Below are 27,543 nucleotides of genomic sequence, written 5' to 3'. Positions count from 1 at the left end.
CTCTCATTGGGTAGCCTCATCTTTTCTCCGCCCCCCCAATTTTTTTCCTTCCTTAGTGATTGGACCTCGACATTGTCCATCCCAGCTCCCGACCACCGCTCTCTCCTCTCCACGCATTGGACGCCTGTCGCCCCGTTTTCTTCCCTAGCGGGTGAATTACTCATCAATTCCCAGTCCAAGGGGTACTGGGTGCATCTGACTGTATCCCGAGCCTTAAGGGGACAGGCCCCTCCTCCTGCTCCAACCCCACCCACCAAATTTCTCCTCTCCACCTCTGAGGCTTCGCACTCCATCACAGAGCTCCCCCCACCTGGCTTCATCCGCGATTCCTCCGCCCCCCTTCCAACCACTGCTCAGACGCCTTGGTCGCTCTGGCGGAGAGGGCGACGTTTTGGGGGGATGCACTCCATGAGGGCTCTGCAGAATGCGCTGAACAGGGTTGGCAGTCACTGCCCGCGGGGCGGCTGGGGTCACCTGAGCCGGAGCCCCATCCTTGGCGGGGGCGTCCGGCACCACCTCAGTGAGGCGGCGGCGCAGGGCAGGGAGACGTCGCACAGCCACCAGCCGCAGCACCAGGATCAGTAAGGCTTGCGGGACAGGGGCAGGGAACAGACTCCCACTCGCTAGTCCCGAGTCCCATTCCCTCGGGAGAGCGCTTCATCTCCCCTCTCCTCCCTCACTAGCCTGCTATGCCTTTTCCTTTAGATTTAGGGAATTGGGTCCGCCGCGCTCGCGCGGTAACGTGCCGTCCGCCCGGGAGGGCGTTTGGGCAGGTCGGTCCTCGGAGTGGTGCCTGCCCAAGGTGCGTACCTAACTGGGAACGCAGTGAGCGCCGAGTGTTTCTCGGTGCACGTGTCTCAGTGCTGGGCCGTGTGCGCACCGCCCCTCTTCACCCATCCTCTCCTCCCCGGTGCTCGTGTGTATTTTAGGGGATGCGTGGATATGCAACAGCCTCCCGCCTAGAGTCCTGCTGTACTTGGGTCTGTGTGGTATGCCTGTGTTTCGCCGTGTAATGTGTGATGCGCGTATATTACTGGTGCGCAGGTACGTGCATGTGTCGTTTGCATACGTGTTGGGTCTGTGCGTTATCAGGGCTCCCTAATCTATGAATAAGGGTAGTTTTCCACTTGGTTGTTGAATGAGGAAAATCTTTATAATGGAGAAAATCATAAGACGCAGATTTCCCAAACCAGAGCCAATCAGATCTGTGATTTGTGCTGCTCAAGCTTCCTGATCTAAAGGGTCTCCCTCACCACCCAGGAACACTTGGTGGCTGAGCCTCTTTTTCTCCAAGACACAGACAGAGCTGAGCAGGAAATTTTGTCCTCCCCAGAAGTCAACATAGACACTGTCCAAGTAGCCCCTGCTCTATTATAGCAGAAACGGCAAATGGACCATCTCCCCTGTCATTGACATCTTCTGATGACATTCAGAAAAACATGTACACCATAGTTAAAGTAACCAGACAGACACAGCAGTACCTCACCATACTGGAGTCCCTGTCCTTACAGGTAACAGACCAATAAGGTTTGATCGATTGATCGATTGATTCATTCATTCATTCATTCATTTATTATGCTGTCCTTTTCCATCAGCTTCTTCTAAAGGAGCCGGGGAACATTTAAAGAATAAACCCGCTCTTTTGTTCTACCCCTACCTTTCCTCTCCCCCCCCCCCCCTGCCTATTCTCTTTCCCGACCTCCCTTTCTCACTCCCCCCAAATTCCGGTCCTTTCCCCAAATAATTGGTGGTGGGATAGAGCAAAGACTTAACCTCCCTCACATTCACACTTTCTGCGGAATGGGGAGTAAGAGGTGTCCTTGGCCTCCCACCCCTTTCCTTATCTAATGGTTTCAGTTCATAGGGGTGCTTTTAGGAAGCTTGATCGTCCTGCCTATGGCTGTCTGTGCTCCCAGAAACTTCTTGTTAATGGCCTTGGACTGATGCTCCCTTAGGCAGAAGGAATTGGGAGCACTGGAGGGAAGTGGGCTCTGGGAGTATGACAACATGAAGGGGAGGAGTTCTTGTGTTTGCGGGGAAGGAGGGCAGCAAAGAGAAAATGCCCTGTTATTCAGGTTATTGTTTGTTTTTTAATATTTAGCTTTATTGTATTTCTGATTATAAAAGAAAAACAAGATAAATAGAGTATCAAGAAGAAAATAAAGATCCCAATATTAGAGGTAACCAGTTAATTTTGTGCTGTATATCTATATATATTTTATATATGTATAAATAAAATTTAACAAAAATAGGATCATAGCATTCATTTTCTTTGGTAACTCATTTTTTCCTTTTATGAACAGCTTTTAATATCATTGAATGTGTGTATGATATTATCATTTTAATGGCTGCCACTTTGCCATTTTAAGATTTCATTACATGAGGTATCATAATTTATTTAACCAATCTTCAATTTAGTTACTAAATATTTTTGTGCACTTATTCAGTTATTTCTTTGAGTAAATTCCTAGGAAATTTTGCTCTCTAGAGACATCTGTCATCAATATCTTGTATAACCTAGAGATATTTTATGCATATATCAGCAAATACATATTGATATTATTTTCCCTTTTTTTAAAATAATACAAATGGTATCATACTCTGTACATTGTTCTGCACTTTGCTTTTTTCCCTCAACATTATGTTGTAGATCAATCTATATCTGGGTCAAACAGTATACAATTTTTTTAAGTCATGGCGATACTTTCAGTGGTGTGTCATTATTTTCTGTCTTCCTTCAGCTTTAGGGCTGAAAGACATGACCTCAAAGTGTTCCTGTGTATTTTCCTTCTTGACTTATTCCTCAGATATCTTTTTCCTCCCTTCCTGTGTCGCCACATGGATCCTCACTTCCCTATAGACACTAGGCTCATTGTGACAATTGGATTTCCTTAGAAACAGGAAAACTCCCTCTCCTGGTATTCCTGCTAGACCAAAAAACAAACACATGCCTAAGTCTATGCCAAGCTTCTTGAGGGCCTTTTTACTTTTTACTGCATTGTTTCAACAGGTAATATATTCATATTTTTATATATCATATTCAGTAGCTAATATATGCATATTCATATGGTTTAAAATGCACAAAAAGATATAGAATGGGAAATAACCCTCCCACTCTTTTTTGCCCAGCACCTATTTCATCTCCTTAGAGGGAGATCAGTCAGTCTTCAGAAATATTTTGTGTCTGGAAAGCAAACATATATTTTTTTCCCCTTTAAACAATGTTAATATTATAAACAATGTTCTACAGCTTGCTTCTTTTAGTTAACATTACACCTTATTGATCATTCCATATCAAAACTCGTTTCTTTTTTTACATTGCATAATAATTTCATTTTATGAATATGCTATAATTCCTAACCAGTTCCCTGTTGATGTACATTTAGGTTGTTTCCACTCTTACTAACAATGCAGTGAATATGTTATTTTGTAGGTATATGAATATACCTATAGGACAAATACTTGAAAATCAAATTACTGGGTCAAAAGGTTTTGAAGAGTCTTAATCTCAAATAGCTGTCATATTTGGAATGATCTGATAAAATAATTCCTCTAAATCTATTAACATATTAATAGGAGAACTCTTGAAGACCAAGAAATCTTCAGTATCTGGAATTTTAGGTGCTGTAAGCCAGCAAAACAGATAATTTGGGGAACAGAACTTCCTAGAAATGTAACTTGGTAATTCTTTATTGAAGACCCACTATGTGCTAGGGACTTTGCTCAATACTAGAAAGACAAAGATATATAAAATACAAAGACCTAACAGTGGAGCCAGGGAGATTCTTCTGTCAATAAGTGGTGTATTGAGTCATACCAGCAGCTTAAGCAAAATCTGGAGGTTTGGGGAAGCCTTTACAGAGTTAGTAACATATGATCTGGATCTTAAAGGATGAACAGTACTGTACCAGGTGAAAGAGAAAAAAGTGATTCCATGCAGAAGTTTCAGCATAAACAAATGCCAGGAAGCCTAACAGTGCCTGGCCCAGTTGGAGTGTGGGGGCATGGTGGAGAATAGGAAAGGAATGTTGGCAGGTTCTAAAGAGCCTTGACTGCCATACCAAGAAATAACTTATTTTGTAGGCACTGGGAGTCATCAAAGGTTTTTGAATAGAGAAATGATATTTGAGTTTTAGAAAGATAACTGGCGCATTGTAGAAATGGATTGGAAATCAAGAGAGTGCAATACCATTAGGTAATAGGCAATAAAGAGCTAATAAGGAAGCATGCTCTACTAACTAAACATGTACTTTGTGAAAGACAGTTTTTCATGGAATATTATTTTAATGAAGCCTTACATGACCCACGTGAAGCAGACATTACTACAGTTATTTACAGATGAGGAAGCGGGTTCAGCAGTATTACTATTATTATTATTTTTTTTTAGGTGAGGCAACCCTTGGTTGACCTCACAGATTGCAAGACCTTGTCAGCTTACAATCCCTTATTTTTTAATTTTTACGCCTACAACTCCTGGTGTTCCATCTAAGTACTAACTAGGCCCGTCCCTGCTTAGCTTCCGAGATCAGACGGGATCGGGCTTGTTCAGGATAGCATGGCCGTAGACAGGGTTCAGCAGTATTAAATAACCTTACTATCTATATTAAGATCACACAACTATTAAGGGGCAAACTCTGGCTCTTTCTACTATACCATGCTGGCACTGGAGAAGAGAAGAATAAAGGGTGGATTTGAGAGATATTATCGGGTTAGATTTATCCAAGGTAGGTTACCAGCTGAACATTGATATAAGCTATGGGAATTATCTAAATTATTTCGTGCTCCCAGCTTGGCACCTGGATGAGCAGTAACACTATTAACCCAGATAGGAAACATAAGAGGAAGAGCAGAGAGAGGGAGGTGAGATGACTTCTGGTTTGGACATGTTGAGTTGTGGTGCCTGTGCGACATCTAGAATTTTAAGTGTCTAGGAGGCAGCTAGAAATAAAGGTCAGGAACAAAAGAAAGCTAGAGAGTAAACTTAAAGACTTCTCAGGACAGGTGTGAAAGTTGGAATTATAGGGCTCAGATAGTTCAAGGAGGAGGCCTAGAGTGAGGACACCTATCCACTTAAAAGTCCACGTTCCTAGAGGAGGACCAAGGAACAGTTCTCAGGTTCCTACCCTCCTCCTCTATCTCTGCCCCCAAACAGTGATTCCTCAGAAAATGGCATGCTGTCCCGCTTGGGTGATCTGCTCTACTACACTATTGCTGAGGGACAGGAACGAATCCCTATCCACAAGTTCACTACTGTAAGTTCTTCTCTACCTGCTCAGAACCCTAATCCCTTAGGATCTCTGGAAAGGGGGAAAAGGAGGGTATGACCATTGCAAGGCAACTAATGGATTGCTTCCTGAAGATAAATAGTAGATGCCTAGCCTGATGAGACAATCCCGTCCCTGCCCCAGGGTGGGAAAATTAAACCCTGTGACTCAACCTATCTTCTTGGTTTGTGACTTTGACCCAAGGGGTTCAGAAACCAGCTGCCTTGATGAAAAAGGGTAGGAAACCCTATTAGCCTTCAAAGCTGCTCTATTCCCTCCTTTCTTGGTCTGCAAACCCATTTGTTCCACCTATTGTAGCAGTTAAGTTTGAGCTAATTGTCATCTATTGGGAAGGATTATTAAGATTGGATTACTGTCCTTGTAGCTGACCTTACCAACTGCTTCTTTCCCCTACAGGCACTGAAGGCCACTGGACTACAGACCTCAGATCCACGGCTCCGGGACTGCATGAGCCAGATGCGCCACATGGTTCAACAGTCCAGCAGTGGTGGCCTCTTGGACCGAGATCTTTTCCGAAAGTGAGGGCCCCAGAAACAAGGGCACCACTCTCAAAACTGTTCTTGGACATAGCAGGGAGGGATCTTGGGGATTAGATAGTTCAAATCATCGTTTTATTACTTATTACACAAATAACATGAATATGCGTATACTCACTATAAAACTTCAAACAATATAGAAATACATGTTCTCCTTCCCCTTTCTCCGCAATCCCAGTTTCTTTTCCCAGAAGTAAACATTGTTAACAGATTAGTGGCTATCTTTTAATGTCCTATGCATTCATATAGGAATATATGTAAATATATGATTTAGGATTTTTAAAATATAAAGATGACCTACTATACATATTATTTGGGTATTTATTTTTCTTGGGATATCATTCCCCATTATTACGACCCCTCATTTTAGAGGCAAAGAACCTTAAGATCCAGAAGGATAGTGACATGCCAAAGGTCACACAGCTATTGGTCCCAAACCTGATGACCACTCATACCTTCTTTATTCCCAACTTTAATGGCTCTAGAGTGAGTCACAGCTGCATCTCTTCACCTCCCTAACCCAATCGTATCTGGGATCCAGGTGTGTGAGCAGCAACATTGTGCTCCTGACCCAGGCATTTCGAAAGAAGTTTGTCATTCCTGATTTTGAGGAGTTCACGGGCCATGTGGATCGCATCTTTGAGGATGCCAAAGAGCTCACTGGAGGCAAAGTGAGGGCCAGGGGACTAAGGGAGGGGCAAGGGCTCTGGGCCAGACATACCTTACTTCTTGGAGATTTCCTGGGGCTGGGAATCCAGTGGATGAGAGATGAGAAGCAGAACCTCTAAAAATGTGGACAAGGGCTTTATGTATTTCTATACACGAGATTTCTAGACCAGGTGAGGGAATCTGAGTTTTTTATGGGAACATTTGGCATAAGGACTCAATAGAACTTTGAAAGAGACCTACAAAGTAATTGAGCATAAGAATCAAAAAGAGAAGCTGACCCCAGAATTTTCCTCTTTTTACCTTCTAGGGGCTTTATTGCCATCCCCATAGGAATGGTGCTATAGAAAGATAAGGCCTTCTAGGATTTAAGGCATGGATGTCTCTGGGAACAACAGGCAGGAGGGAAACTTGTTGCTCTGCAGAAAACAAAATTTTAGCTTTTATCTAAAAGATTCTCCTGACCCTGAGCCTCAGCTCTCTTCTCCTTCTCTATATCCATATCTCCATTCTGTCTCTGTTTTCTCTACCTTCTCATGACCAGGTGGCAGCCTACATCCCTCAGTTGGCCAAGTCAAATCCAGACCTGTGGGGTGTCTCCCTGTGTACTGTGGATGGTCAGCGGTGAGATACTGGGTGAGAAAAAGGGGAGGCAGGGCACAGGAGCAGGACATAAACCTACTTCTCATGACACCTGTCTACCTCCAGGCACTCTGTGGGCCACACAAAGATCCCTTTCTGCCTGCAGTCCTGTGTGAAGCCCCTCACTTATGCCATCTCTGTAAGCACCCTAGGCACTGACTACGTGCACAAGTTCGTGGGCAAAGAGCCCAGTGGCCTGCGCTACAACAAACTCTCCCTTAATGAGGAAGGTGAGCACTACCAGTGGCTGACAGCAGACTCAGATGCTCCCTTCATATCCCTACGACCTATCCTTTTTTTGTTTACTTGTTTCTCCATCCTTCCCAATTAGCTCTGTCATTCCACCCTCCCTAGCAAAGAAATCTTTCTAGTCTAGCCTGCAGAGTGGGCAGGTTGTAAACAAGGTTTTGCTCAGTGGCTAATAAGACTCTGGGCACTTTGTATTTCCCCAGGAATCCCCCATAACCCCATGGTCAATGCTGGCGCCATTGTTGTGAGCTCCCTGATCAAGGTCAGTGCCACTCTAGCCTTCTCTGAACCTCCTTGTTCCTATATCCCTCATGTCTGCCCAACTCCCCAGGGAGACTGGTGGGGTCTTCATACCCTCAGAGGTATGAAGGCAGTGAGGCAGTGAGGGCACATATTATCTGAGGATCTTAGAAAAAGGAACTGTAACCCTGCCCCCACCCATGAGTCTAGAGCTCAGAACTTCCTGGCCCTTAGAGAAGTTAGGAGGTCCTGACCCCTATCTAGGACCAAGGGCCAAATGCTAGACATAAGGGGAGGACAGCACTATTAGACACTGATTGGCCACTTCTGGGTGAGGGACACACGGAAGTAAGGGTGAATGGCCAGGCCAGGGCAGCTATTCACGTCACCTGGAACTGTGAGTTGGCCTTGAGCAAGGGTGTCAGGCTGGCCTGTCAGCTACAGGACTCCCAGGACTTGAGCAAGAACTTGAGAGCAATGTGGGCAGTAGTACTCTGGAGCCAATCACAGCCCCTCCTAGAGAAGGTGGTGTTAGGAACCCTCCCCCCAGAGATTTAGGTGTCAGAGTCCCTGTGGTGTTGACACTGTAGTTGACATGTGCAAGAAGTAATGGGGGTGGGGGAGACTAGGCTCAGCCTCTCCCCTTGCTCTGGGATAGCTCTATCCCTGTATCTGGGACCTGCCTTTTCCCATTCCCATCTAAGCAGGCCCTATTGGACTTGACTCTCAACTAAATATTTAGCTTTATTTCAGTTATCAATATATTTGACATAATTGACTATTATAATACATGCAACACACACCCTCATTCCCTTCCTGTCACTTGCTCCAGTCTTGAAGATGACTATAGGAGTCAGGGAAGGGATAGAGTAAAGCTCCGGCCTGGGGAGCAAGGAATGCGGATAGGAGCAGGAATAGGGGTAGGGGTTGGGGAGAGGATTAGAATCAGGAAAATTAAAGTAGGAGTTGGGGATGAGAGTTGGGATTGAGAATGGAAGTGGGTGTGAAATTCGGGGATGAGTGAGGCTCAGATGAGGTGAGGTTATCTGTATTCATTACTTGTTAATAAAATCTAAATGGGTTGGTTTTTAAGGTCCCTGGATATGCATGGATACAAAAAGTCTAAGTTGTTTTAAAAAAAGTCATTGTAAAATGTAACACATTCCCAGTAGCAAAACCAGACTAACACTTTAACTCTGTAGTCCTCTGACCCTCCCCTGTCATCCTCCTAGGCTTGGAATATTGATGTCTCTCTCTCTCTCTTTGCAGATGGACTGTAACAAAGCAGAGAAGTTTGATTTTGTAAGTTTCCTTGCTATTCAGTCCCTGGCTGCTTTTCTCCATGGCATGTTGTCTTCTCCAGCCATCCCAGTGCTTGGCTCTAACCCCACTTTGATATTGCACCAGCCCATATTAGAAGCTCATTTCCAGAGGTGCAGGAATCTGCTGGCCTCAGAGAGGAAAGCCTCCTGAAGTCCCTGCTGGGATAAGGACTGAGGAGTTCAGAAGAGTTAGCCTTCTATGTGTTTAGCAGGGGTCCTCACTCACGTGGTGCCTCCCATGCCCCTTTTTCTCTTCTAGGTGTTGCAATATCTGAACAAAATGGCTGGGAATGAATACATGGGTTTCAGCAATGCTACGTAAGGCCTTATTCACAGGATTAGCTGAGTGCATTGTGGTGTGTGTGTGTGTGTGTGTATGAAAGAGAGAGAGAGAGAGAGAGAGAGATGCAGAGGGGGATGATAAAGAGCATCTTAAGAGGAAGAAATCTCAGGGGAACTTTGGCCTTCCAGCTTCCTCTGTGCCCTTCATTGACATTTGTTTACTTTGTAAAAGAATTTGCTCCATTTCAATTTAGTACTTAATGAGCGAGGGTTTCTTGCCAAAGCTCTCAAAGCCAAAAACTTCAGTTCTGCTAGACTGGATGACCAGCCGATTTTAAGTGTGTTTTGTTTTTGTTTATTGTGTTGTATTGTGTTGTTTATTGTACACTTAGAATAAAGTCCTGCCCAGTGCTTGCTTGGGTTCAGAAGTCTTTTTCCAGTATTACTATAAGAATTTATAAAGGGGCTGATTTAGTTTAACATGTGTTATTGATGTAGTTGTCTCTCTCAGGGAAACTATTTTTTTCCCCTTCTCCTCACACCCACACCTCAAATGTCAAGTACTAAATTGAGTGTTTGCTTCAGATTCCAGTCAGAGAAGGAAACAGGGGATCGAAATTATGCCATTGGCTATTATCTAAAGGAAAAGAAGGTAACTGGGAGTGGCTGGTAGAGAAAGTCCCTGGGAATTCTGTGGCTGAGGGAAGGGCAATTGGGGTTGGAGACTTTGGCTGAGATCCTGGCAGGGTGAAAGGGACTGCTGATAGCCTGAAGGGAAATACTCTCCCCTCTTCTTCTTTGTAGTGCTTTCCTAAGGGGGTGGACATGATGGCTGCCCTCGATCTCTACTTCCAGGTAAGCAAACACTGCCATTAAGCTCAGGCCCAAGAGAACAAGACAGCCTGCACTCCTTGCTCTGACCCAGAGGGATCCTCTCCTGTTTCTGGTGTCCTTCAGAAACACTAGGGGAACTTCTTAAAAGATCAGGATGCCAAGAACATTGCTCTACACCCGAGAGCAGTGTTCAGTTCCACTCCGCTCTCTAACCACTGCCTTGTCTCCATAGCTGTGCTCCGTGGAGGTAACCTGTGAATCAGGCAGTGTCATGGCAGCCACCCTGGCCAATGGTGGGATCTGCCCCATCACAGGCGAGAGCATTCTGAGCGCTGAGGCAGTGCGCAACACTCTCAGCCTCATGCACTCCTGCGGCATGTACGACTTCTCGGGCCAGTTTGCCTTCCATGTGAGTGCTTCTGGCCCTGCCATCCATTTACCACAAGCCCAGAGCCAAGAAGAAAGGACACTGAGTCTCTGAAGGTGGAGAGGTGGAAGCTTGTTCCTGCCTCTCTTTCACTAACTTCCAGGCAGGCGATTAGGCGGAGAATCCCTAGGGGACTTGGTCAAACACATCAAATCCCTCAAACACAAACACACAATTTTGCAGCTTCTGAACCGCTCTTCTGCTGCCTTTCACATGGCTGGCATTTCTTCTCTGAATTTCAGTTTAGATGTCACTTCCAAAGAAAGGCTTTTCTGACTACTCTATCTCAAATGGGCCCCCCTCCCACTTCATTCTCTATCACAGCACCCTAGTTCTTTTCTTCTGTTATAAGCTGTATTTTTATCTATTTGTTTACCTGTGTATTATTTATCTCTTATCACAAGAATGTAAGTTAAATGAGAGGACTTGCTAGTTCTAGCATCAGGCACAGAATACTCAACAACTATTTCCTTACTGAAGCCATGAATTTAACGGGAACGTGGGAGGACAGGAGTAGACAAGAAGCTAATTAACAAGCCAAAAGGTTGAGATGGGTGTGGCCTTGCCCATGCAGTCATTTGGGATAGACTAACCTAACCTGTTATCCCAGACTTGGGGCACCTCTAGCTCATCCTCAGTTTCAATTTTGTCCCCAAGGTGGGCCTGCCAGCCAAGTCAGCTGTGTCAGGAGCCATCCTCCTGGTGGCACCCAATGTCATGGGAATGATGTGTCTGTCACCTCCACTGGACAAGCTGGGGAACAGCCATAGGGGCATCCACTTCTGCCAGGTGAGTTACTTTGCATATAGTACTAAATATTTTCGAATGAGTAAATAAAGCAATTTTTAGCTTCTATTAAGTACAAGGAGTAAGTAAATACTCTCTGGCTTACAATTCTAGAAGTTGGTGTCTCTCTTCAATTTCCACAACTATGACAACCTGAGGCACTGTGCTCGGAAGTTAGACCCACGGCGTGAAGGAGGAGAAGTTAGGGTAAGGAAAACCCCAGGTGGCTTCTAAGAATATTTTAAAATAGAACATTCCATAACACTTCAGCAATACCCTTGGCTAAGCATCCATAGAGGAGGGACACGGGGCAGAGTTGGGCATAGGTGCTTTCAAAGTCAGTTAATCTCAGGTGGGTATGATTTGTTTTCCAGAACAAGACTGTGGTGAATCTGTTATTTGCTGCCTATAGTGGAGATGTCTCTGCTCTTAGAAGGTACTTTTGCTGTGACCAAATAAACACAATAAAATACTCTAGGTCAGAGATCTCATGAGGAGTCAACATAGCAAAATAGTTAAGTGCTTCAGCTTTAGAGTCAGATAAAATGGACATATACTGCATTTAAATGAGTTTTTTAAAGTACAGTGCATGCCATGTGATAAGACCTTAATCAATGACAGCCAGTTATGATTAACCTGGGTGTTAAGAGCAGAGTCATAAGAAGTAGGTAGATAAGGACCTTGCCTCAGATGGAGTACCAACATCAGCAAATATATACTGGGCACCTACCATGAGTAAGCAGTGATGTTTCTGGAATCATCACACTCCCATCTCTCTGGAGGAGTAAGTCTCATATGGGTAGAGAACACAGATTGTGCAGGGTTTATAGATCTTGACATAAGCTCTGGACCCATTAAGTCTGACCCCACTTCAGAAAGGACATGAGTGATTCTAGTCCGATCTGGGTCATGCCAGCTGCTTTCCACTACCCTTAGGTTTGCCTTGTCAGCCATGGACATGGAACAGAAAGACTATGACTCCCGCACAGCCCTGCATGTTGCTGCAGCTGAAGGTATCTGAAAGTTAAATAAGAGGGGAAGCAGATCGTAAGACCCTTTTTTTTGCTACCAAGAGTACTCTCCCCTCCCCACCATTGGGTATGCCCTCAAAGTTTCAGGGGCAGCCACTAGTTTTGTCAAGATGCCTTTCAGTTTGCAGGATGACTATTATTGGGTGCTGCAGGGAGCAAAATGGGAAGAGAGTTTTTCCCCTCCCATCATTGTTTAGAACTTAAGCTGCCAAGGGTTTGTACCAATGTTGACATCAAAAGGTTCAGGATCTGTACCCTCTCATTTTCCTTCTGCCCATATTCCTAGGACACATTGAAGTTGTTAAATTCCTGATTGAGGCTTGCAAAGTGAATCCTTTTGTCAAGGACAGGTGAGTAGGATTAAACGAAAAGGGGGGAATGGGAGGTGGGCAGCAGCTTCACTACTGCCCTCTAACCACCACAGTTATTTATAGAACCAGGGCACTCTTCATGTGTTCCTTGCCTGATCATGGTCTTTGTTCCTCTCAGGTGGGGCAACATTCCCCTGGATGATGCTGTGCAGTTCAATCATCTGGAGGTGGTAAAACTGCTTCAAGACTACCAGGACTCCTACACACCATCTGAGACTCAGGCTGAAGCAGGAGCTGAGGCTCTGTCCAAAGAGAACTTAGAGAGCATGGTGTGAGCATGGAGCACACACGGTTCCTGCCCAAGAAAAAGCACGAGCTAGCCACACATTTAACCCATAACCACCAAACATGCTACAGAAAGCTGCACTGCTTCAGTGGGGACCAAGACTTAGGCCATTGCTTTCTGCAAGAGTCAAAATACCCTATTCCCTTGGCAGACAGTATAGAGAAGTGCCTAGGTGGACAACTGCAGTAGAGCTATCCATGGAGATTGTGTGCTTCTTCAAGGTATAGCCTAATTGCTTGGCCCACTCAAAACTTTCCCAGGTCTTTGCCTAGGTCCCCTCTCCCTCTCCCTGAAGAAACCACGAGAGCGATACTTTGGTAAAGAGGCTTTAGCCTCCATGCACATGTATATATCCACAGAGGAAGGAGGTGGAGCTATGCACCTGGCTTTAGTTGTCTGACAATATCTGCTCCCCTTGGCCAGGAAACAGAAATTTTATAGACAGAGAAAGTATTTTGTGCTCAAATAAACTTTAATTACACAAATGATTATTTTTTGCTAAACTTAGTCCTCTTTCTCCCCTAGGGGCATTCAGTTTCATCACCATCATAAAGGCAGAATAAGATGGAACCTCAGTGTCAGAGCCCAAACAATACATATTTCACATACATACTCACTGACCCATCAAGTCTTCCTCAGCTCCTAATACTGCTTTAGGTTGTGTATTCTGCTGCCAAGGTGGGGGAGGGTCAAGGGCTAGAGTCTGAGCAGGCCCAAAAATGTATTGTGCAAAACCTCAGGTCTCCCTCCTCCCTCTGGAAGTTCCAAATGTAGCAGAAATGAAGATGGAACTTCTCAAGAATAAAGTCGCCAGTACTAATCCCTTCAATATCCTCCAAGTGCCTCTTTCCCTTTGGTCTTCGTTATAACCGGCCCAATGATTATTAAGGATTAACTAGGAGTCAGAAATGTGCAGATTAAGGCAGATAGACTCAGGGTGAGGATAGCTGCAGCTGTGTGGGGCTGAGTCTAGCACTGAGGTGCTGGAGAAGGAGGGCTCTGTTCTCGCTGACATAGTAAAGCACTTCCTGGGGGAGCCAGAGCCCAGACTCTGTGTGTGCTGTAGAGAAAGGGCCAACTCGTTGACTGCACCGCTCCTCCAGCCAGAGGTAGAAAGGATTTACTCTGGAAAGATTCTGTAGAGCCCTAAGAACAAACAAATTACAGGTGGGGAAAGGAGGGAGTGGTATCACAGTGATGAATAAATTTAAAGCTGAAAGGGAAAACCCCAGGGCTGATACAATCTGAGAAAGGCCTGGAAACAGGAAGGCAGAAGGACTGAAGGAAGCAAGTCAGGGAAAGTACATTCATGGTAGCCTATGAACACTGGCAGTATTGGCCTTTTGAGCCATGCTTCTCTTGCTCAGGCCAACTTCCATGTCTGGAAGTGTACTTTCCCTTCTAATAAAGCTTTGCTTTTCTGCTGTTAAAAATAAGAGAAAAAAGAAAATTGGCAGTATTTTGGGGGAAGAGAGAGAGTGGCTGTACGCCTAGCTTTCATAGGGTAGGGGAGAGGCAAATGACTAAGGTCTCAACACTGAATTGTAGGAGCTGGAGGTTGCTAGGGGCAAAGTTAGGTTTCAGACATTTTCAGCAGGAGGCTGGTCATGAGTGTGGTTAGGGACTTCAGCGATACTAGAGGCCCTCAGGCACTTCAAGCCCTGAGTGGGTCAGCAGTTCTCCATCCCAAAGGGCAAAGGCAGGCACCACTGGACCCCGAAAATCTGTCTGTAGTGTGTGGACCACAGTGACCTGGCTCGCATCCACCAGGCTCAGCTTCTGGGCCTCGTACTCCAGGAGCAGGCCCACCTTCTCTGGCTGTCCAATGCCCTCAATAGGGGCTTTCTCGTTGGCCAACATGGTGTGCCACTTGCGCTGGGCATAGGTGAACACCCAGGAACGATCGTCAACACCGATGCAGCTATCCCGAGAGATGTCCATATCTGCCACTCCTATCCGGAATTGCTGGGAGCGCTTCACTGTCACTTCCCAGTAGTGTCTGCCACTGGTGACGGCTGTGTCTGCCAGCACCACTGCCCACTCCCGGAAGCGCTCTACATTCAGAGCCAATTTGGTGGGTTCTAATCCCACCATGCCATATCTGACACCTGTGTCACCTTTGAAGAGTGCCAGGCTGCTGTGGGCGGTTTTTTCTTCCAGTCTGAAACTGACGCCTGTGGGCAGAGCAAAGAGACTAGATAATAGGGGTTAAAACTCTAGAACTAATGATATAAACAGATTCTGATCTGAAGCAGGCAGTCATCAGATCATGAAGAAACAGAGGAGAATCAGAATATCAAGAGGGCAAGAGAGTGGGGGCGCTGTAGTATGGACAGCCCAAGGAGCCGAAAGCTCGGACAGGAGAAGCCCAGGGTTTTAAAGAAACCAGACAGTGGAGTGTCTCAGGTTTGGAAGCTCAAGACCAACGCAAATAAGGAAGGGGGAATGACCCGAGGTGGGGTCCGGGAATAATAGGCGGAAACCATTTTGGAGGTAAAAGAGAGTAAAAGGAGATAATCCTACCTCTGCGGGCTTCGGCGGCAACAACCCCTAATCGTTTGGCTCCCCAGCGGTACAAACAGAACGAACATGCAAAGGGTAGCGCCATCTTGCGCCGCGGAAGAACAGGGCACGCCCTCTGGCCTGAGACCCCGCCATCGGCCCGCCTGCTCCGCTCGCACGTAGTGCGCGAGAGACGGTAGCGCAGTGTGATGACGTAAGGGGGCCAGGGCCCAGCAGGGAGCCGCCATTTTTAGGAGTTCCGCTCTGGTTCCGGTGGTGGCTGTTACAGTTTATTCAGTTTTTTTTTTGCGGAAAAGAATGCTTCTTACATTTTAACTAAATAGGACCTTTAGAGAAATGGTTTAACAAAATAGTTAAAGGTGGTTTCAGAATTAAACAATAATTGGATTCTAACCCGTCTCCGCTGTGTAGCTTTGGATAAATCACCTAAGTTCTCTGAACCTTAGTGGTCTTATAAAACAAGAAAAATATCTAGCTGTCAGACTTTAGTGACAATTAAATGAGAGAATAGTCTAGAATACAGGTTGACAAATAGCAACCAGTGGGTAAGTAATATTAAATACTGTAAATGTTGGTTTTGTATTTTCAGGTCTGAGAATAGAGTGGTTAATTCAATATTCGATTTTTCCAGCTTAACCGAAAGTATCACTGTTTTGGTTTAGAGTGGAACAGGTGTGAGATAGTTGATTATGGAGGGCCTACATTTAACATTCTCATCTGCTTGAGGTGCTACATCCCTGCTTTTTCAATTTTTCAGTCAGTGTGCTTATCAAGGTTCTGCTGGCTTGCCCAATATCAACATCCCATCTCCATGCTCCTATCCCTCAAAGTTATTTTAGATCCTTAAGGGCCTAAAAAATTAAAGAAAAACTCTTCCCACAACCCAGAGTTCCAACCACCGTTCCTATGGAGGTGGCACCAATTCAGGCCACTGTCATCCTTGGCCTCAATTGAGGCTTTCTCTTTCTAATGGGGTGGCTTCTAACCTTGTCTCCCAATTTCCATCCGTCTGCTTTAATCCAGTGTCCACATTACAGTCAGGGATATTTCTAAATCACAAATATGATCATGCCACTCCCCAACTTAAATCTTTAAATGTGTTTGTCAAATTCTCTCGCATGATCTAAGGCTTTACATGATATAACTGCCATCTACCTTCGTTTTTTCTCATAAAACACAATCCCTCTTTTCGAAGGTCTACAGTCCATTGGGGAGATAGTTGAGAACATTGGCAGCTGCAACAGGATACATACACTAAGCTACCTTTTCCTAAAGAAACGTCCTGGATTCCCTGACTTTATGAGCTGCAACCCATAATCAGCCAGTTGCCCAGGCCAGAAACCTGGAAGTCTCTGACTTCTTTGTCTCCCTCATCTCACATATATGATTGTCACTAAATCCCTATCATCTTATTTCTCCCTTGGACTACTGCATTGGCCTTCTATGTGGTCTCCCATTCTCCCCTGTGCTTCCAAGGGAACATTTAAAGAGGTAGCTGTAGCTACCCAGCTACTTAGCTCACACATTAGATGGTGAATTTATAAGAATGGGCATTAAATCCTTTGTTCTCTGTGCCCCAGGGCCTCAGTATTCCCAGTAGTACAGAGTTAAGTGTTCATTGTTTTTGAATGAATGAAAGAATGACTCTGAAGGGAGTGTTGTGCCCACATTCTTGGAGTGCAGTGGCTCATTCCTTCCACCAGGGGTCAACCTGGCCCAGCCTTTTAAATCCCGCTTAAAGTGTGAGAAAAGGTTTCTTTTCCTTCTAAACCTAGGAGCAAAGGGAGGAGAGATTTCCTTCAGAAAAATCCTGCTCTGTAGGTACTTTGCATTTTGGTAATAATGAGAGGAAAGTTCCAGGATTGTGTTTCTGTAGGATTTCTCCTTTTGGTTCCATCCTGGTTGTGAGAGCTGGAGCAAATAGTTTTTCTTGCCTATCATCTCTTTCATTACTTCACTTTTACAGGCTGACTATCCATCTGATAAACTCACCTACATCATTCAGATAATTTATCTGCTCATTGCTAATGAACAAGTAATTAATTCTTAACATTTCCATGCATAATAATTAGGAAGTGATAGAATTTTACTTGACAGACAAAAATGGGAAAAGGCATTCAAAGTATAGGAGACAGCTTAGGCTAAAGCACTGGATTATGAAACAGAGTGGGGTGTTTGAGGAACCATAAGAAGCATAATATTGCCTGAATCTAATGCTGGGGAGATAAGGAGAGAGTTTGGAAAAGCTGAGGCTGGATTATGAAGAGGCCTGTATGCCATGATAAGAACGTCTTTCAGGCATTCAAGAGCCGTTGAAGGGAACACAGGGAAATGGCAAATTAGGGTACTTTTGTAATGATAAAGCTAGCAGCAACATAGAGAATGAATTGGAGAGGATAAGACTAGAAATGGTCAAACAGGGTCCGAGGGCACTAGAGATCTCAGATGAGACACAGTGTGGGCTCAAACTAAGAAGAAAAATTGATGGAGCTTAGTGGGAGTGAGAGGATGAGAGAAGGAAAGCTGATGTATAGGTTTCTGACTTAATGAGGGGATACAGAAGGAAAAGCATATTTTGATGGGAGGAAGATAGTTCAGTTTGGGGCAGGCTGAATTTGAGGTGTCTATTGAATACCCAGGTGAAATGTTCTGTACATATATAGACATAAATTTCAAGGGAGAAGTGGGCATAGGTGAAGTCATTCAAGGAGAGGGTGTAAACTAGAATAAGTGGGAGTAAACTGAAGTGCAGTCCTAGGGAATCCCATTACCTGAGATGACACGAAGTACTTAGATTAGGACCTGACCCATAGTGAGCATTGGTCGGCCTGGCTTGGGGTTGTACCTGACTCTGTAGAAAAAGAAGGGGAGAAGGAGGCAAGAACAGGATGGACCGATCTATTTTTCACTCTGTTTCTTGGATTTCCCCCCATTTCTAACATAGGGGCCCTGGCCTGATCTAAGTGCTAATTGGAGCCCTTAACTATGGATGGGAGAGAGATGATGTGCTCAGAGCTTGGGGATCGTTCTGGACTTTGCCAGAAGTCAGCAGTCAGCAAAGCATAACCAGAGAAAGAGAGAGAAGGGGGGCCCTCAGAAGCTAGCCAAAGGGGCTGCTAGCCTGGCTTGTGCTACGCTGGGGCCTTTGTCCTACAGAAACTGTCCACACAATGGAGCTGGGTTACATGCTGACCTGGCATTCTGAGTATGGAGCTGGGATAGAGATTCCACATGGTGGAAGCAAAGGTGGATGGTTACCCAGCCCCTCAGTACCATGTCTCTACTCAACCACATTGTAATTGCTAGAGATGTTCAATGCTTGATAATCATAAATTATGTTTATATCTGATTAATTCATGAATCAGTTCATTTACACTTTGATTTAGGGCAATTAACGTGTGTATTACTTGGGCATATCTCATTTGGTCCTCATACAATCCTGTATATACAACAAAGTAAATATTTTTATGGAACTCAAACCTGGGTTAATTTTTAGGTCCTGATGATATGGGTTGGCTAAGAAGTTGCTTCAGAAAGGTGGTGAGTCATTCCTGGACAACTTCAGAGGTGGTTATAGTAATCACGTGGGACCCACTGTGGAGAAATGAAATAAGACAACTCTGCATGAAGATTCCCTGAGCTTTATAGACTCATTTGCACCCTAGTAGTATGGATCATGCTCCCTATGGCACCTCTGGAACTGAGAAATGGGGCCTTCTCTATTGAAGGAGAGAGTAAAGTTAGGATTGCTAGGCCCAGGAATATAGAGTTTGAAAGGCTGATCATTAATAATAAAGAGATAACTCAATTAAGTATAGAGATAGATGAGACTCCAGGATAATCCCCTCATTAATTATTTTAAATCTCAATTTAAAATAACGAACCAAGTTTGTTATTTTATAAATCCTTTTTCTCCATTTTCGTAGTTCTTAATGGAAAAAATTTCAAAAATGTTTGTATGCTTACTTAAGGCCAGAAGAAAGGTAGAGAATCTAGAGCAAAACATTTTTTGCAATCTCAAATACAAGAGTGGAATAGAGTGATAGCAAAAAAAAAAAAAAAAAAGTGAACAGCTAACCAGAAGGGAAGACTAAGAACTTGGATGTGTCCTGGATGATCCTAGGAATGTTGACCCCAGGAATCCCCTGTACTCCCAGAAAAGTCCTCAAGGCACTTTCCTTTGCAGATTCCAACAGCCGAGTTGCCAGTTCAGCATTGCTACCTTCTCACTGGTTTACTCTGTTTCTAGTAAGGGAGTGGGATATCTTTACCTTGCCTTCCCTACAATCATTGTTGTCTTCCAGATCATCCCTGGAGCTTTTCTTCTTTACCTCTTTGACTCCTCAAACCCAGATTCATAAAGATAATTAGGGAGTGGAAGGATGAGTCTCTCTCTACCTTTACTGTCAGCACCTCTGGTTAACAGAAGCCATTGTAAGCTCCTGCCCCAGGCAGCTGCCGCCCAGCTGGTCAATTAAGTTAGCCGCAGCTCCCCTCCTTGAGTAGGGTGGCACTGGGTAGGTAATGAGGATAGATGGCTGATAAGACTTTAAGGAAGGAATAAAACAGGAGCACCCTGTTTTGTGCATCTTCTCATTATGCCATCTTCAATATGCTACCAATAGACCAATGAGTTAGGCTCAGCAACTCAGTAACTTAGGTGACTTGCTGCAGACCATTTCCCCAAAGCTGCTTTGGTGGATAGTGGAGCCTGGGGGTAGTGAGAGGGATTATGTGTCTTACCCTTTATCCTAGAGTCTCTGGTCTCCTCTAGGTGAGCAATAGGGGTCATAAAGGCCAGGCTCTAAGCATGAAGGTTTTCTCTACTCTCCAGCTGGCATTCACCATGTTTGCTGTGGCTCACCAGCAGTGACGAGAGGCAGTAGGCCAGGCAGCCTGGTGGTGGGTCTTTCAATGACTGCTGGAGCACTGGCATCAGTAAGAACCCCACCCACACTAAGCAGGGGGCTTGGGGAAGGCTGGGTTCTACTCTTCTAGGGAGACATAGCTTCATTTTTTCTTTAAAGAACATGGCTAATAGAAAACATTGAGTATGCTGCTTATATATAAATCAATGCAAAAACTCAAGTGAGTTTTCGAGAGCTCATCTCTAGTTTGAAAGTTTGGCATCCCACTAAGAAAAGAGGCTGGCATGAAAAGAAATGGGCTGGAGTTCAGGTCTCCAAGGAGTTCTTGTCAAATTTGATGAGGAATTAAAGGGGGAGGTTGGTAGCTTCGAATAAGAAAATCCAACTGTTTTATTTGGTGTCTACAAAGGCACCAAATTAGCTGCTTTTTGCCCTCTGTCTCTTATTATAAGAGGCTGTAGGGTTGGTAATTAGAGATAATCCATTCCTGTGAATAAAACCCTCATCCAATGGCTCCTATTTATTAAATGTTTTATTCTGTGCCAGGCATATACTAGGCCTTTATCTATGTTATCTTATTTGATCCCTAGGAAACTGAGGTTCAGAGAGCTTATATTAATTTATTCAACAAATATTTATTTACTGCCTACTATGTGTCAAACATAGGGTTTGCAGTTGTGAACAAATCAGACACATCACTGCCCTCCTGGAGTTTATCTCTAGAGGGGATAATTTCCCCACCTAGAAAGTAGTAAAGCCTGGATTTTAGTTGCTGCTCTCCTTTATAGATTTCAAGTGCACAGAATAGTCCTTTGTTCATGACATTCCCCTCCTTGTTGTCCTATATATGTTGGCTCCCACTTACTTAGGCTTTTTTTAGATAATAATTAAGCATCATTATTAACCATACACTCAACAGAAAAACTACAACCTTAACAAACAACTTACAGAAATCTACACATATATACATAAATATTCCACTCTGTCTCCTTGCCTCCCCAACCCAAAGTAAACATCATTCTGAATCCTTTTCATCATTCTTTGCTCTGTGTGTGTGTGTGAGTGTGTGTGTGTGTGTGTATAGTTTCATCTCCTCTATAGTATTCTGAAAAGCATATTTTCATTTTAGATTGTTTTATTTTATGAAAAGGTTATAATGCCATATGTAGTCTTTTGGGACTTTTAAAAAATATTTTATTGCTAAGATTCATCCCTATTATTCCGAGTCACTGTGGTGGTTCAGTCTTTTTGACTGCTGAATACTTTTCCATTGTGTGAACATGCCACTGTTTATTCTTCCATTTTCCTGTCTATGGGCATTTGAATTGCTTCAAGTTTTTTGCTATTGTGAACAGTACTGCTCTAAACATTCCTGTACATGTCTCCTGGTGGAGGTTTAGAAAAGTTTCTTTTGTGTATATAAGTGAGAAGTGAAATTCCTGGGTAGAAAGAATGTGTTTATCTTTACAGGATGGTGCTATACTGTGTCCAAAGTGATTATTCCAATTAGACCCTCACCAACACTCAGTCATAACTAATTCTGGACCTTTGCATCCCCATCTACATCTGAATCAAAGTATCTATTGCTAAGTTCTCTGCTCTTAACACCACGAGGTGCTATCCTCTCTCCTTTTCTGGAAGCAGTATGAACCCTGCGCATAGGGTCCCACAATGGAGCCAGTGGTGGTACTGGGACCTGGGAGTATCACTGGATGAGATGCAGTAGGGGTTATGGTGCCTGAAGTTAGGAGATTGGTGAGGCTTCTAGGATACAAGAGACTCTAAAGACCTCTGATAGGTTGTTCTGCTTCCATGGAATTGGGAGCTACAGTACCCTTGGGTGCTTTCTGACCTGTTCTCAGCAACTCTTCCTGCATGTGGATGGGTTAGATGAGCTGTAACTCTTTCTGTCCATCCCTAAGCTGGATATTGGAAGAGGAGAGGAGCATAGGCCCTGATCTGTGTTCCTCTTCTCTCTCCACAGGTGTACTAGATGGGACCAATGCTGGGCACTAATATTGCAGGCCTGTCCTTCAAATTTTTGTTCTCCTCTGATGCTTCTCGGGATAAGCTTGTGGCCTTTATGACTTGCCACTATACAAAGATGGTGGACCTTACCAGTGTGACCCATTCTGCCTTCTCCACCACCACACAGCCCCCACCTCTAGGTTCCAAGTTCATTAACCAAGCCTGAGTACAAACGAACCTCTTTCCCCAAGCTTTCCTTCCCATTTTGTCCTTTTCTCTTTCCTTGACCAGCTTGCTTCTCCAGACACCCTCGCCCCAACCTTTCCCTAGGGATCAAGGTTTAGGAGCCTAGTGTCCTCTGATCACAGCCATATTAAGAGGCATTAGATCCTCCCATTGCTTCATAGCCATGACTCAGTTTTCTTCCTTTCAGTACTTCTCGCTAGGACTTTTTGAGTTAAAGAAGATGAAGTACAAGCCGATCCTGAGATTTAACTACTAACCCCTTTTCCCCTCCCCAGCCCTCCAACCCCACTCCCAGCCTATCCATGGAAAATAACCTCTTCCCCTTATCTGTCTCTGTGGTTTAAAAGGCTGGGCTGAGGGTTTAGAAAGGGAGGTGCTGGCATGGGTTGGGGGTAGGGAACCCAGGGCTAGGAGAAAGCCAGACACAGCAGAACTATTCTTGTCCCAGAGCTGCAGGGTCCACAGATTCCAGCCCAAACCAGCCAATGGGAGAAGGCCCTCTAATCCCAGAGGACTAAAGAATTCTCTTCAGTTATCCAACATCCCTGCTGGACCCCACTCCTGACCCCACCCCCACCCTTACCCCTGGCCAGCTCAGAGGAGCCTGGAGGCCCCCAGGAGCACAGTCTCATACTTCATGAAATAAACTCAACTTGACTGACCTTCCAAACTGTTGAAGAACGTTCTAATATAGATGTCGATCAAGGCTATGAACTCCAACTTTAACATGAAAAGAAAGGCAGCCTCTTTTGAGGCCCCCTGTTCTTGGTCCCTTCCTTTCAGAGCCTCTCCAGCCCTGACCCTAACCCCACCTTCACACCCAGTACTCTGCTCATCTCCCAGTTGAAGAGGGAGGGGAAAATCCAGCAGCTTTATCTGATGCATGAGAGTGGGCCCAGCCCTCTGCAGCTGTGAAGGGGTTAAGAGGCTGGGCCAGCCACCTCAGCCTGCCCCTCCCAGGGATTAAGAGTCCTCTATAAAGGGGACTGGCCACCCAGATCAGGCCAGGGGGGTATCAGGGACCCAGGCATTGAGCCCATCCCCCCTGCCATGTGGGAACTGCGGTCAGCCTCCTTCTGGAGGGCCATATTTGCTGAGTTCTTTGCCACCCTCTTCTATGTCTTCTTTGGACTGGGGGCCTCACTGCGTTGGGCCCCTGGACCCCTGCATGTCCTGCAGGTGGCGCTGGCCTTTGGCCTGGCCCTGGCTACGCTGGTGCAAGCTGTGGGCCACATCAGTGGAGCCCATGTCAATCCTGCAGTCACTTTTGCCTTCCTTGTGGGCTCCCAGATGTCCCTACTCCGTGCCTTCTGCTATATGGCAGCCCAACTCCTGGGAGCCGTGGCTGGGGCCGCTGTGCTGTATAGTGTTACCCCGCCTGCCGTCCGAGGAAACCTAGCTCTTAACACGGTAATGGTCAGCTGAGTGGGGCTGAGGGAACTTGATGCCCTGACTTCCTGCCTGGTATGGGTGGATCAGTACCCCGGGGGTCTGGGACATTTGTGTGTGTGTGTGTGTGTGTGTGTGTGTGTGTGTGTGTGTTTATTTCAGGATGGGGAGGATCAACAAGTGGTTTGGAGGGATAAGGAAGGCATAGAGCCCTGGAATGAGAATCAGGAAACTTGAGTTCCAGTCCCAGCTTTTCTTCCAACTCCTTACAGGTTCTTTAGGAAATGTATTTTATCTTATGGGGCCTCAGTTTCTGCATATGCATAAGTGGGTGCAATTATTTTCAACATGAAGAAATATTATTAGGATAAATTAAGAAAAAATGCGGTTACTATGAAAGGGGTCGTGTTATCCTTCCTTTCCAGGGACTTGGTGCTCTAAGAAAGGGTCTTGCCTGGGAAGTCTTGAGGCTTCCTAACGAGTGCCTCCTTTCTTTTTCCTTTGCCCAGTTGCACCCTGGGGTGAGTGTGGGCCAAGCCACCACGGTGGAGATCTTCCTGACGCTCCAGTTCGTGCTCTGCATCTTTGCCACATACGACGAGAGGCGGAATGGCCGCCTGGGCTCTGTGGCCCTGGCTGTTGGCTTCTCCCTCACCCTGGGGCACCTCTTTGGGGTAAGCAGAAGAGGGGAGCACCTTCTCACTTAAGGATTCCAGGGCCCCAAAATCTTTCCTGACTTTTAAGGGTTCTTCCCGCTCACCTGTCAAATATAAACATTACCTACCTCCCTCTGTATCACTCAGCACAGAGGAATCAAACTTGCTTATTCCTCTCTCTCTTGTGACTTCTGTGTCTAGTCCTTCTTGAAGCCAAGGTGGAAATGCATGCATCATGGATAGATGTGGGCTTTGCCTGTGGATCCATAGTCTGTCCTCAGACTGAGCATCTGTGCCTTCACTCCATTGTGGGACCCCATGTGGCTGTCCTTCCCTACTTGCTGCTGGCTGGAGGCAAGGTGCCAGCCTTAAGGAGCATGTGGATTGAGGGGAGAGAAAATGGGGTGGAGTTGGGGGGAAGTGCTCAATTACAACTGTGTCTTTTGCAGATGTATTATACTGGTGCAGGCATGAACCCTGCCCGCTCCTTTGCTCCAGCCATTCTCACCAGAAACTTCACCAACCACTGGGTGAGTGAGGGAGAGGGGCAAGATCCTGAAGCCCTCCTGGATGGGTGTGGACTGCAGGTTCCAGGTTCGGTTCCTGCTTTCCATTTGGATGTGTTAACTGCTGTACCAGCACTCAGCTAAGCAGGCTGTCACAGGGTTTGGCTGTCACAGAGTTTGGCCTGCCTGTGTGAGCAGGGTTCATTAATTTGCTAGAAAGAGAAGCTCTTGCTCATATTGTTCCTTTGCTAGTTAGTCAGGGAATTTTACTAACTGTCTATTGGATTCCAAAACAAGCACTGTGAGGACAGACAACTGAACAGGAAGACCAAAACTTCTACTCTCAGAAGTCAGGATGTGTATAAGCCCAAATGGGCTGGGATCTCATCCCAGTTCTAGCACTTTACTAACCTCATGTGTGACTATGGCAAAGAACTCAATCATTCTGCACCTTAGTTTCCTTACTATAAAATGAGGTGTTATGAGAAGTAAGTGTAAAAGTTACGTGTGAAATATTTACCTCATGTGGAATGAGTCCTCAGTAAAAACTGGCTATGTTTGGCCATGTGTCAGACAAACATAAAAATAATCCAAAACATTGTCAAAGCTATATACCCACTTTCATAGCCACATTATTCACAATAGCCAAAAGGTGGAAGCAATCCAAGTGTCCATTACAGATGAATGAATAAAAAAAATTTGGTATATACATGACCATAAAATAGTGTTCAACCTTTAAAAAGAAGCAAATTCTAACACACATTACGACATGGATGAACCTTGAGGACATTATGCTTAACGAAATAAGGCAGTCACAAAAAGACAAATACAGTATAATTCCACTTATTGCAGTACCTAGAGTAGTCAAATTCATTGATATAAAGCAAAATGGTAGATGACGGGGAGAGGGGGAAATGGGGAATAGTTATTTAATAGATATGGAATTTCAGTTTTGCAAGATGAAAAAGTCTTGGAGATTTGTTGCACAACATGTTACATGAATATACTCAACACTATTGAACTGCACGCTTAGAAATGGTTAAAATGGTAAATTTTGTTATGTGTATTTTATCACAATTAAAAATTTTTTTTCAAAGCAATATATAAACTAGTGTAAACTGGTAACAACAGGTAGAATATACCTAAGAAGGTGTGGGATAAAGGAATAATTTGATGAGTCAGAAAAGAAATGGTGAATTTTGAGGTGCAGGCAGTGGAACAGGCTAGTTTTAAACCAAACAAACTAACCAGCACTGATTTCCCCTTAAATAGTGCCCAGTTATATGTGCCAAATGCAGGATGCCTGTTTTCTATCCATGGAGTTTGGAAAAGAACCATTTTGCTTTTGATTTCCTCCCCAAGCCTGATTATTCCCTTCCTCTTCCTACAGGTGTACTGGGTGGGCCCAATCATTGGAGGGGGCCTAGGCAGTCTCCTCTACGACTTTCTTCTCTTCCCTCGGCTCAAGAGTGTTTCTGAGAGACTGTCTATTCTCAAGGGTACCAGGCCCAGTGACTCCAATGGACAACCAGAGGGCACAGGGGAACCTGTTGAACTGAAGACCCAGGCCCTATAAAAGCTCCAGTTGGATAGAGAATGTAGGAAGCTTCTGGGTTTACGTGGAGACGTGGAGGGGCTAAGCCAGCCCCTGGATGAAGAAAGAGACTGTGGGGAGGGGCATGTACTTCTTTATTTTTTAATTTACGTGCGTGTTTTTTTTTTTCCTTTTGCCGTGTGAAATCTTTCAAGTTGCATTCATGAGCTGGTTGGTGCAAACTTCCCTTCCTCCCCATCCCACCTCTTTTCGCCGATGTGTGTGCATGATTGTGCGTATGAATGTGAGTGAATGTGGCTATGTCTGAGTTTGGGGGCATGGCAGGAGAGGTAAGGAAGGGAAAAGAGCTATCATCCTACACCTTCCTCTCCCAACCCAGTGTGGTGAACACGGAACCAAGACCAGTCAAGTGTATGGTTCTAGGTTTCTGAGGGAGCTGGGAAGCAAGGAGTACTCCTCAGAGGAGACAGAAGGAGAGAAGTGAAGGAGTTAAGGCATTCCAAGGGTTGGGAAGAGCAGGTAGGGGCAGAGAGAGAGGAAATAGAAGTATTAGCCCCAGTTCAGGATGCAATTGTATCAAAAAGTTTGAGGGAAGTTAATAGAAGTGTAGCCTACTTATCTCAGGGATGCTTGCCCCAGGGACTTGGGTGGGGAAGTAGCTCTGAGAAAAGTGAACACTGAGGTTTGAACTGTTCTGTAAAGCCACATAAATCTGTCTACATCCATTGGCTGGGTTTTGTGTTCATTCTGGCATGATGGATCTCTTTGGAGGGCCTGGGCCAGTGAGCTCCCAACCTAAACAAGGGGTGGGTGAGCCTAGAATCTAGAAAAATCAAGTAGTTTAAGGGTTCTGCCTGACATTCCCAGTGGGGCCG

General features: G+C 45.0%; 3 protein-coding genes across 10 annotated transcripts; 2 read left to right on the top strand and 1 right to left on the bottom strand.

The window, feature by feature from the left end:
- Positions 1-260: 260 nt before the first annotated feature.
- Positions 261-13,443, top strand: GLS2 (glutaminase 2). 8 transcript variants are annotated; one of them, XM_039865677.1, is made up of 20 exons: positions 463-581; positions 706-802; positions 930-1,044; positions 5,153-5,252; positions 5,682-5,803; positions 6,363-6,492; positions 7,032-7,111; positions 7,196-7,359; positions 7,582-7,640; positions 8,888-8,920; positions 9,200-9,258; positions 9,808-9,874; positions 10,027-10,077; positions 10,289-10,465; positions 11,141-11,272; positions 11,384-11,476; positions 11,644-11,705; positions 12,206-12,282; positions 12,587-12,650; positions 12,790-13,443. In XM_039865677.1, exons 3-20 carry the CDS (start codon positions 992-994, stop codon positions 12,944-12,946), a joined length of 1,680 nt encoding a protein of 559 aa, XP_039721611.1. In that variant the 5' UTR covers positions 463-581; positions 706-802; positions 930-991; the 3' UTR covers positions 12,947-13,443. The 8 variants fall into 8 exon arrangements, with proteins under 8 accessions (XP_039721610.1, XP_039721616.1, XP_039721614.1 ...); XM_039865676.1 differs by lacking the exons at positions 706-802; positions 930-1,044 and having other exon boundaries at positions 261-581; XM_039865681.1 differs by lacking the exons at positions 5,153-5,252; positions 6,363-6,492.
- Positions 13,409-15,618, bottom strand: SPRYD4 (SPRY domain containing 4). Its single transcript, XM_039865704.1, has 2 exons — positions 15,481-15,618; positions 13,409-15,131 (listed from the first exon to the last, which is right to left on the bottom strand). The coding sequence occupies exons 1-2, from the start codon at positions 15,563-15,565 to the stop codon at positions 14,593-14,595; spliced, it is 624 nt and encodes a 207-aa protein (XP_039721638.1). The 5' UTR covers positions 15,566-15,618; the 3' UTR covers positions 13,409-14,592.
- A 73-nt stretch (positions 15,619-15,691) lies between these two features.
- On the top strand, positions 15,692-27,393 carry MIP (major intrinsic protein of lens fiber). Its single transcript, XM_039865693.1, has 6 exons — positions 15,692-16,025; positions 18,977-19,020; positions 22,333-23,972; positions 24,461-24,625; positions 25,057-25,137; positions 26,504-27,393. Exons 3-6 carry the CDS (start codon positions 23,613-23,615, stop codon positions 26,687-26,689), a joined length of 792 nt encoding a protein of 263 aa, XP_039721627.1. The 5' UTR covers positions 15,692-16,025; positions 18,977-19,020; positions 22,333-23,612; the 3' UTR covers positions 26,690-27,393.
- Positions 27,394-27,543: the final 150 nt, after the last annotated feature.

Source organism: Pteropus medius, unplaced genomic scaffold (genome assembly GCF_902729225.1).
Source record: "Pteropus medius unplaced genomic scaffold, Ma_sr-lr_union100, whole genome shotgun sequence".
Lineage (NCBI taxonomy): Eukaryota > Metazoa > Chordata > Mammalia > Chiroptera > Pteropodidae > Pteropus > Pteropus medius.
This window is presented reverse-complemented; position numbering and strand designations above follow the sequence as displayed.

What these genes read in the sequence shown, in the direction of transcription:
- MIP (XM_039865693.1), top strand. Translation starts at nt 23,613, where the DNA reads ATGTGGGAACTGCGGTCAGCCTCCTTCTGGAGGGCCATATTTGCTGAG. An exon ending in GAAACCTAGCTCTTAACACG is followed by an intron (nt 23,973 to 24,460) that starts GTAATGGTCAGC and finishes TCCTTTGCCCAG; the next exon opens with TTGCACCCTGGGGTGAGTGT. An exon ending in GAAACTTCACCAACCACTGG is followed by an intron (nt 25,138 to 26,503) that starts GTGAGTGAGGGA and finishes CTCTTCCTACAG; the next exon opens with GTGTACTGGGTGGGCCCAAT.
- GLS2 (XM_039865676.1), top strand. Translation starts at nt 400, where the DNA reads ATGCACTCCATGAGGGCTCTGCAGAATGCGCTGAACAGGGTTGGCAGT. An exon ending in CTATCCACAAGTTCACTACT is followed by an intron (nt 5,253 to 5,681) that starts GTAAGTTCTTCT and finishes TTTCCCCTACAG; the next exon opens with GCACTGAAGGCCACTGGACT. An exon ending in GATGTCTCTGCTCTTAGAAG is followed by an intron (nt 11,706 to 12,205) that starts GTACTTTTGCTG and finishes CACTACCCTTAG; the next exon opens with GTTTGCCTTGTCAGCCATGG.
- SPRYD4 (XM_039865704.1), bottom strand. Translation starts at nt 15,565, where the DNA reads ATGGCGCTACCCTTTGCATGTTCGTTCTGTTTGTACCGCTGGGGAGCC. An exon ending in TGCCGCCGAAGCCCGCAGAG is followed by an intron (nt 15,132 to 15,480) that starts GTAGGATTATCT and finishes CTCTGCCCACAG; the next exon opens with GCGTCAGTTTCAGACTGGAA.